Source organism: Haliaeetus leucocephalus, unplaced genomic scaffold (genome assembly GCF_000737465.1).
Source record: "Haliaeetus leucocephalus isolate CR32 unplaced genomic scaffold, Haliaeetus_leucocephalus-4.0 Scaffold0, whole genome shotgun sequence".
Classification (NCBI taxonomy): domain Eukaryota; kingdom Metazoa; phylum Chordata; class Aves; order Accipitriformes; family Accipitridae; genus Haliaeetus; species Haliaeetus leucocephalus.
This window is the reverse complement of record NW_010972436.1, coordinates 5417053-5427311: the sequence shown is the minus strand read 5'-3', so window position 1 is coordinate 5427311 and position 10259 is coordinate 5417053. Positions and strand designations below refer to the sequence as shown.

Genomic DNA, 10259 nt, shown 5'->3' with positions numbered 1-10259 from the left:
TTTCCGCACCGGTCGGTAAGACGGTGGCCCGCGCCGCAGGTCGTTCTTGAGAGTCCTAATGCGTTAGCTGGGAACGTTGGTTCTCATCCTGTACGTCTGGGTTTGATTTTAATAGGGAGTTTTGTAGAACTTGGACCCCAGGGATTGATTTCTGGAAGGAAAAAAAATGACTGGTGGGACTGATTCTGTATCAGTTACTTCCACTTATCTTGAAACGGGATAGCTGTTGATCTCCAGTTTCTGGTGGTCAGTTATCCAAAACTCGTGATTTTTTAAGTGACAATACTGTTGTGGATCGTTAGGGAGCGCGTTTGTTTTTGAATTGTACTTACGGTGATCTCCCTCCTGCAGGGCTTTACAGAACAGCAGTGGTTCCCAGACCGCGGTCTTCTCAAGGGAACAGAGCTGGCTTTACTCATCGCTGAATTACGTCTCTAGTAAATGTCTCTTTTTCTTTTTTCTTTCCTTCATTTTTTTAGTTTGTGGGCAGTTAATGGTTTACCAGTTTTTAACCAGCTTCAGCCAGCATCTCTTGCTACAGCACTGTGGATCTTAGATTAGGAGCCGTGGTAAATTCTGTCCCTGAAGTGGTGTTAGGACTGGTAACTCCTGTGGGTCAGATACAAGACCCTTGAGTATGACAGCTGTAAAATCTTTGGGATATGAGAAGCTCGGGTCTAGAATCTAAGGTGAGACAGGGTTTCACCTATCCTGGCCAAAGTGTGCTTTTTTCCCTTGGACAGCTAGTTCAGAAGTGGCTGAGATCCCTAGTTGTTCAACACCACCAGTGATAGAGAATAAAATCAGATGGACTAAATGGATAGAGGAAGAGGAAAGAAACTCCGTGTCTGTAGAAATGGAGGGCTTTCTGAGTTGGATATTGTAGAATATTCCATACCTGCTCTGTATCTGTTTATTGTAACAGCTGGTGGCCACAGGTTTTCATCATTTAATGGGAGGGACTCCTGGGCTGGGCACAGCTCCCTTTATGACAGGTTTGTTTGCCAGTACTAATTTTCTACTTAACGATGGTTGTTACTGAGCACTGGCTGGTATTTTGGGGTGTGAACCTGCAGAGGGGGATCTGTATGTTTATCTTGGCTTCAGTTGCTGCTAAATGCACAAAAAGCTTGAAAACTGCTCAGAAATATTAGTGAATAAGAACAGCTGCTCCAAGCTGTGCAATAATACTTTTTTTTTTTGAGATCCAAACAAAAAAAAAAAAAAAAAAAAGCTGCTCCTTCTCCAAATGCAATTGAAGGTATTGATGCTGACCTCTGCAGCCCTGCATAGTTAGTTTGCCCAAATTATCGCATTTACTCATAGCGGCCTTGGTTGATTAACCTGGCAGTGGAAAGCCAGTGGGATGCTTGATTTCCTTGTGTCTGCATTTCTGTGTCTTGTATGCAATAGCATTCATATTGGAGGACTCCAGACTTGGAAATTAATTTTCTCATTTAGTGAAAAACTTGGGTTGCATGAGTGCGTGCTGTAAGGTCTCTCTCTTGCCTAGATGGTTTCATAGAAGAATTTCTTTGATGTTGCACCCCAGGAGACTACGCATATATAAATGTTACAATATTTCAGGTTTTGATATAGGTCACTTAGAATAAACTCTGTGTCCTTGTATGTGTTAGTACGGCAAACTCACCTTTAGCTCTTACAATCACATAACGACATGCTTGTAGGTCTGACTGTCCAGTAGAAAAGCGATTTTCCTATTATGACCTGCAGAGTTGCTCTTGGGACCCCGTGGTGTGGATCCCAGATATGGGTGTAAAGAGAATCCACAAGAGGATCCTTTCTCTTCCTCTGGAAAAGCTGGACAGCCATTGAAAATGCATCACCAGTACTTCCTGCCTTTCTCCCTTTTCCTTCAAACCTTTGTGTAGAAGCCAGGAAGGAATAGAGAACAAGTATATAAACAGTTTAGAGTCTGTGTATTGTTCTCTGACATCAAAAACAAAATCATTGCACCCTTTTGTCCCAGCTGTATAAGTGCAGCCTGGAACCTAACATCTGAAGTAATAATTTTATATGGCTTTATATGGATTTTTTTTTTTTGCTAGAAACACAAAATTCAGGATGTGAACATCTCCATGTCTTGGAACACCTATAAGAAAGGGAGTTTTTTGTCTCTTGCATGAAGACAGAGATGAGTAGATAGAGGGAAAAATCCTGGGGGAAGAAAAAAAGCAGTTTGAGTTTTGTTTTTAAATAAGAGGAAATTGTAGAAAGGTGATGGAGTTGGCCTGATGTAAACATATCTGAGATTCCTTATTTCTGAATTATAATGTAAACACTGTTCCTAGAATTGTATGAAACAAATGTGATGTTGACTCTTTCCTTGTTCTGTTTCCTAGATCCAGTAACACCTTTTTTCCTACTCTTAAAGCTGCTACAGTTTCTCTTGATTTGAACACACCGCTGGTGAGTACAATGGATCCATCTTAATTAAGACAACATCTATTTTGTTGCTGTCTTAATCAGGGATTTGTAACTGAAGCTGTAATTACAGCTATAAAGCTAGCAGTAAGATGGGACAAGTTTCCCCTGATAGGGGGGATCAGGGATATCTTAACTATAAATTCACTTTTCCTTGACACCCTCTAATGGCAAAATAAGCTATTTTCTTTGTATTTCCCTTCCTACCCCAAGAGAACAACTAAGGACCCTCTCCTTCCCTCTCCTTCCCTCTCCTTCCCTCTCCTTCCCTCTCCTTCCCTCTCCTTCCCTCTCCTTCCCTCTCCTTCCCTCTCCTAAAACGGCGAAAACTCGGATACCAACAACAATGGAAAAAAACCCCAAACAACCCCAAACCGAACAAACAACCCTCCAAAAAATAACAAAAAAAAACCACCCTTGGTGCTTCTGCCAGGAATGGCTAGCAAAAACAAGCTATGCAGGGTGGCCTAAACATACCTGGCAACTAGGATGAACTAGAGACTAAAGTCTTCAGTCTATGTAACTGATACAGCAGAGGTAATAGAAAAATACAAATTCCCCCATGCTGTCTTAAGTCCTGGCTGCGTAGTCCTTGCCATAACTATATTTTGATAATGTAGAAGGAAAGAAAATACCTCCCCATGATTTGCAGAGGCAGTGGGTTTCTGAAAACCATCCGTCTTGTGCTTATTCCAGCTGCTCCTGGTAGACCTCTGTCTCAGAGTATGCTTTGCCTGCATGGAAGTTTTATCCAGGCAAAGGCAAGCTCTTTATGGAAGAGCAGAATTATCAAGCTCGAGGAGAACAAAATTTGATGTTATATTAGATTTACCTCTCAAGCTCATTTGTTATGGTTCCATTTCCTTGCAGGTTGGTTGCACTGACCTTACTGATGCTGAGGTTAAGCGAAATATTAAATCAGTTATGATGGAAATAAGTCTCAGGTCCCCCTACCTGGGAGGTACCCTATCAATGATCCACTATCTGAAAAGGTTACTGCCATGAGAACAGTAGCTTGCCTGCGCTTAGCTATTCTTAGCAAATATATAATGCCATCTTTTTGATGAATGAGGTCCATTTTTAGCTTAAATGTGGTTGTCATTATTTCTTCTCAGCAGTGCTTCTTTAAAAGAGTATGATCAACAGTTAATTGTTTCCCACATACCATTGCAATCCTTCAGGGTTAGATGGCGTAAAAAGTAAATAAATGCCTAATGCTTTCTTACGAAACAAATTGGGCTTTCTTTATTTGTCTATAAATCAATAAAATGCTGACTAGCTGTATAGCCCGATAATGCTTGTAATCTGCTTCCAGTATACATGGAAATTGCTTATCTGAAAAGTTCCCTGGGCATATGGTGTTTGCAGGTGTGGAAGGATGGTAAGGGATCAAATCCCATTTCCTCTTTGGTTGCACTCATGTCTGTAACCTTACTGAGATACAGATATTCAGTTATTTGTATATGCATTAGGTAGAACTTCTGGTACCTAAAGAATTGTTTTGTGACTTTAGACAAATCAGTGCAATGCAGTATAATGATTTGGAAGAAATTTCAGTAGGAGTTTATGACTTAGTAGCTCTCAGATTTTTCACAGTTTCTGCTCATTTTTAGGTACTATAATTTTTAGTGTCCTGCTTCAAGTATGCTCTGGGGTGGATGCTTAGCGCCTATTCTGTATTAAGCCTCTTTAAAGTATCTCAAGCACCCAGAGACGGGATTACTCAAATTGAGTCTGTCTTTTTTTTTTTTTTTTTTAATCAATTTCTTTATAAAAGACCCATTATTGAGACTGTTTCCCAGGATCTCTGCAGGCAAGAGGCTCTACTAGGTACAAAGACAGTGGTTATATTGAAAAGGAAGCAGTATTCTTTAACACTTCATCTGAAGAGGAAAATGTGAAAGCTGAAAAGCTGTCTGCTTTCTGGAATTGTTCGTGTGCTTGGACAGCTGGTTTTGAAAGGCAGAAGTAGTGTGGAAGAACTGTTAATTGCTTTTGAAAAAATCATAGTAAATTACTCAACAGAGCCTTCTCTACTAGCTTGCGGCTCTCACCAACAATTTGGCCTATATGAAATGTGTATAACTGCCTACATGTGCATTCCTTGTCCCGTCTAGCGATGATGGTTTTAAGCAATTCCCTTTTACTCACACGGCAGTGTGGTAGGACTGATCGCGCACTCTGATGTTACATCTGGGCTAAAGAGAGGGAGCTGCCAGTTGAGGGAGAGGTGAACTTCTTAAATCACACTTACTCAATGATTCACCTTCTCCACCCAGACTCTAAAAGTCCATGCAGTGACACAAGCTGAAAGGCTGTGTAGAATCCAATGTTAAAGCGCTCCTTTTTGATTTTGAACACAGTGAATTTAGTAGTCTGTCAGCTAAGCAATCATAACAGTCTGTGAAATAATCTGAGGTTTCATTAAAGCGTGAACTTGGTGGCGTTACCTCCACATAAGAGTCTAAGGCAAAGATGGTGCCAGAGGGTTACTGCCTACCACACGAGTTTATTAACCTGACAGAAGTCAACTGTAGTCAGTCCTGTGTCCATAAACTTGCACCTATTGATTTTTAAATTTTTTTTTTTTTCTTTTTAATTGCAGGAAACAACTTCTGTGGGTAAGCATGGGCTGCCGGGATGTTCACGCAGCAACTGTACTGGCCTTCCTCAGTGGAACAGCCTCAGTAGCTGGACTCCTTGCAGCAGTTCTGCTTCCAAACTGGAGGCAAATGAGACTGTACACATTCAACAAGAATGAGAGGAATGTGACCGTTTACACTGGACTCTGGATTAAGTGCGCTCGCTTTGATGGGAGCAGAGACTGTGTGATATATGACCCACAGTGGTACACCGCTGTCGATCAACTGGATTTGCGTGTTCTTCAGTTTGCCCTTCCACTGAGTATGTTTACTGCTGTCTCAGCTCTGTTTCTCTGCTTGATTGGCATGTGTAACACAGCCTTTGTATCCAGTGTGCCAAACATCAAATTGGCCAAATGCCTTGTAAACAGTGCGGGCTGCCATCTCGTGGCTGGCCTCTTGTTCCTCCTTGCGTGTGCCATTTGTCTCACTCCATCCATCTGGGTCATTTTTTATAACAATTATCTGAACAGAAAATACGAGCCTGTCTTTAGCTTTGACATCTCTGTGTTTATTGCTATTGCCAGCGCTGGCGGTCTGTTTTTCACTTCCGTTCTGCTGTTTCTGTGGTACTGCGCATGTAAAAGCCTACCTTCTCCTTTCTGGCAGCCCCTCTATTCCCATGCCCCTAGCATGCACAGCTATGCCTCTCAGCCGTATTCTGCACGCTCTCGCCTCTCTGCCATAGAAATTGACATTCCTGTTGTGACACATGCATCTTAAGAAGACAAAGTCTTGGAAGCCAAGTTTTTGTGCTTGTTCAAACCAGGAAAATTACAGGCTTGATTCTCTCTGCTGCCTTGCACTGAGCATATTATCATTTGTAAGGTCAACTTTCCCAAGGTGCAAAGCAATGGAGACCTGAGTTCAGCAAGTCTGTTGCTGTTCTCGTGTGTTACTTCCTGACCAAATTTTTTTCTTTTTTAACTCTGAGCTCACTACAGACAAAATTGCTGCTAATGTTGGGACAGTACACTAACAATAGTATCCATTCATCCTTCTGCTTACTGAGATCAAAGTAGGTTTGAACCTCTTTGCTATTTGATAAGCTATTATTAGATTCTGATCCCATTGTAAGAGCTACATAGGTGGACCCTTGCACCCATGCATTATCCAAATGCAGGCAGTGGAACAGGCTGCAGGGGGTTCACTGAGTTTCTTGTTCATCTAGACACACATGTTTCACGATGCGATGTCTGAAAAGGGTATTTGGCAGACTAATTCAGTTCTGTAGCACTGTTCTTTATTTTCTACTGCACACACAAAAAGCTACCTGCTTATGAACTTCTGTAATAGAATTAGTGTCAAATTACCCTTTATTTTCAAAGTAGCTATCAGAAGAAATAAAACTGGCTTAACTAATAACGTTCTTCTGTACTGTAATAGCATTTTGTGAATTACTGGAGGCTAGAAACTTCTTTGTGAATTTTATTTCTAGTCTGTTTTTTAATAAGTTACCAAATTCACTAGATCTGTTTTGTGATTAAAACAAAAACCACTTGTATTTAAAAATTCTGTTTAGAAGCTTGAATATTTTATTTGAAGGCCATCTTAAAGATGGATTTTTCAAGTAGCCTTTAAAGTGTTACTCAATTCTGGAGAGAAATGTCACTGCAAAATGGATTAGGAAAACCATGAAGAATTCTGAAGGCTATAAAACATTCTTTTGGAACACTGTACACAGGCTATAACTACATCTCTCTAGGAAGGGGATTATAACCCTGGGGAGAGATTTTTAAATCTAGATTGTCTTTTTTTTTTTTTAATGTATATACAAGTAACAATGAGCTTGTGTATTTCTCAGATTTGACCTTTATGGTTGTTGGACTTTTCATGCTGTAGCTTATTTAATTACTGATTAAGACTTAACCTTTTCAGCCTTGTTCTTCAACACCTTTCAAGTTGAGCTATTTTAAAATCCAGTTATTTCCTATGCTGCCACCTCACAACTGGAGAAAGTTTACCATTCCTATTTTCTGTAAGATGAGGTTTTAAGTAACTTGTGAGCTTCACCTTGTAGCTCTACAAGGATGAGGAGGGATTATAAATTCCCAGCCTGGGATGTCTTTAAATCATTTTTTTCCTTCTAAAATGCAGAGCAGGTCAGCCCTAAGGATCAAAGCTTTTCAATATGGGCTTTGAAAGTACTTGGAAATTTGATGACAGTGAGTTGAAGAGTGTTACAATTAAGGCAAGAATTTGATTTGCTCAGATTTTGGCAAATTGAGATCTTGTGTTTAAGATGTCATTCCAGTAAGGAAAGTTATTTTGACTGGTGGCATTCTGGAGATTAGTGGATATTTGTATTTCATTAATCCCAGAACAAGTCTGCTTTGCTAAAAAATCAAATAGAGTTCTTTAATTCCAGTTCTGCAAACTCATCCAAGGTCCTGAAAGTCAGTTTGTTTCTTTTTCCATGCATTAGAAATAGGAACAAATGCTGTGCTGGGCAACTCTTGTTCTGTTACAATCTGTGTGGTAACAGTATATTAAGAGGAATCATTGTGTTTTAACTGGTAGACCTTGGAATTAAGTGCACTGAGTGAGGAAGCTGATCTCTGTCATAAATTCCCAGCATAGTCAGTAAACTGGGCCTTTCAGAGTGCTTGATTAAATTGCAGTCTAAGGAATTAACACTGTAGATGATGAAGAATACTTAAGGAGATAGGCCTCTAAAGTTACATGAATTTAACACCCTCTTAGGTTTGCAAGGTATGATGTTGGATGAAGTTTTGTTTTGTTTTGTTTTTTCCTTTTAATCAGATTATGACTTGTATGGGATTAGAACATGTATAATGACTTGCAAGCCAGCTTTTTTTTCTTAAAAAATTGAACTTCGCTTTACAGTTATTCTGCTTGCCCAACCTTAGATACTGTTGCTGTTTCAGCTGCCCATATCCTTAGATGCTTTGTCAGGTCAAAGCACAGGGATCACTGGTTTGTGATTTCACATCAGCTTGCTTCCTCATCATTCCAGTGTCTTTTCTTCGTTGTGCCTTGCGCAAGTTATGAGTTGGCCAGTAAATGTTAGTTTACAGTCAGTGTCTGGCATGCTTTTTGAGCCTGAATTTACAAAGCATGTTGATCATTTTGGAGGGATGATGAATACATCTCTTGGTGACTTTAAAAGGAGCAGAATCTTCAGCATCTCCAGAGCAAGAAAGGCAGCCTGGCAAACTCATGTTTTCTACAAGAGTAAATGCAGCCAGTGTTTTTTTCTGTGCACTTCAAATAGCAGATGTCTCTGACAGCTCTTTTGTATTCTGACTTTGATTTTTATGCACTAAACTTTCAATCAGTGTTTGCTGCTGCCTAAACTGATAACTGGTTGCTTTGAAAATTGTCTTTCCAAAAGTCTGAGATGGATCTGAGTTACAAAAAGTGGGGATCCAAAAGTTAGTGGATTCCAGCATAGGTTTCAGTTAAGGTCATCTTTATGAAAAAGACTGTTGCATCGTGTTATATCACTGAAGCACGGCTGGGTTTCTTTCAACAGTGCTGTTAATGTGAGTTTCTGCTGGATCCGAAGTGAAATTACCTGAAAGTGCTGTGCTGTATTTCTCCTTTACACAAAGAGGTGGCCAACCTGTGACACTTGAGCTGAGTGCCGCTCCAGCATTTCTCTTGCTAAGGTTACCATTGTGCACAGCAGCAGGGCTGGGGATTGACAGGCCTCCCTGGATTTGAGGAGAAGAACGCGTGTATCTTGCATGTATCTCTGCCAGGGAACAGCCGCTGTGGAGCAATTAGCACCCCTGCCTCTGACCAGTTGCTCCTTCCTGGGCACTTTGCTGTGTACAGGACAGGCACTCTGGGTCTTGAACAAAGGAAGGTTTTAACTTGTGGCTCATGCAGTCAAAGGTTGGGTGCTCTGGGATTACAGGAATCTGTATTTTTTTGAAGTAATTCTTGTGCAACTTCTCAAGTTGTGTTTGTTTACAGTGTTGCTTCTTTTTATGTGAAACAGAAGATATGTATTTTTAATAAAACATTCTCATACAGATGCAGTTTATTTTGATTAATTTTGTGGAAAACAGTAACTGCTGGAATATTTAAGACTTTACCTGTTTTGATATTGATTGCCAGACTGTTTCAGATGCCTTAACAGGCTTAAAATGTTGTGTATACTGCATTTTAATTCCCTAATTTTATAGGACTCCTGCTTTAAACAAACCAAAAACCCACAAACAAACAAGACAAACCAACCCCTAAAAACCCAAACCAATCCTTTTGCCACCTTCTGAAAGCTAGACTGTTATTTATAATTTCCCTTTATTTTTATTGTAAGCTAGCCCTAAGAAGTTCTAGGGTTCCTTTTGCCTTTAAAAGACGGAGAGTGATTTCCTTTAATCTAGAGGATTTCCTTTCCCTGCCTGTGGCCAGGATGCAGGCTGGGGGCCAGGATCTGGTTCAGCCCCACAGCAGAGCCAAAGCGTCAGTGTGACAGGGAAAAGAGCGCAGTCCTAACTCTGCACCCAAGCCCTGTCCCTTCCCTGTGTCAGTTCTGCTGCTTGCTCAGCCATCGCTTAACCAGTGCAACTTGCTAACCCAGCTGAAAAGTTCTGTGCTGGATTAGTCTTTTCCTCGACTGGTAAGACTTGCATTGTGTTAGTGTCACACAAGAAAATCGGTGGTGGCATTAGCCATCCTGTCCTCCCCTCGGCTGTGCCAGCTGTGCTGTCAGCTGGAGAATATGTTACTACCTTACGTGTGAAAGTCGTGCAGGCATCCCAGGGACTTGTGACAGTCCGGAACGACAGTAACGGTTAGTGATGCGTCGTTTCTGTTGTGTGCTGCTCCTGGCAACTACAGCTCAGCAGCATTATGGTGACTCAGTAACAAGCATTTCCCCATTGTTATGGGGCAAAACACAAACCCTTTGAGCGTTAGAAATGCTGATGCCATAGTGCAAGTTCACAAAACAGCCTGGATTATTTATGCAGAATATAATGAGACTTGTTGGTAATTCCTCTGTAGATTTCTACAATTCTAAACTGGCATTCTAGTAAATTGGGTTTTTATCTGATTGGGGTGGGGAAGTAACGTTTATATGAGAATAATTCTCATGGTGTATGCACAGTTTAAAGCAGTTGTTGCCAGTACTACAACTTGCTTGAGGGGGGTGGAAAAATGATTTTATATTCTCTGCTTCTGTGGGTTCATTTCCTCCTT

The 10259-nt window shown here is 40.7% G+C and overlaps 1 protein-coding gene across 1 annotated transcript; it reads left to right on the top strand.

The window, feature by feature from the left end:
* Positions 1–417: 417 nt before the first annotated feature.
* On the top strand, positions 418–9028 carry CLDN12 (claudin 12). Its single transcript, XM_010574094.1, has 3 exons — positions 418–437; positions 2364–2430; positions 5051–9028. Exon 3 carries the CDS (start codon positions 5073–5075, stop codon positions 5808–5810), a length of 738 nt encoding a protein of 245 aa, XP_010572396.1. The 5' UTR covers positions 418–437; positions 2364–2430; positions 5051–5072; the 3' UTR covers positions 5811–9028.
* Positions 9029–10259: the final 1231 nt, after the last annotated feature.

Bases quoted from the DNA above. Each gene is read 5' to 3' on its own strand.
- CLDN12 (XM_010574094.1), top strand. From the start codon at position 5,073: ATGGGCTGCCGGGATGTTCACGCAGCAACTGTACTGGCCTTCCTCAGT.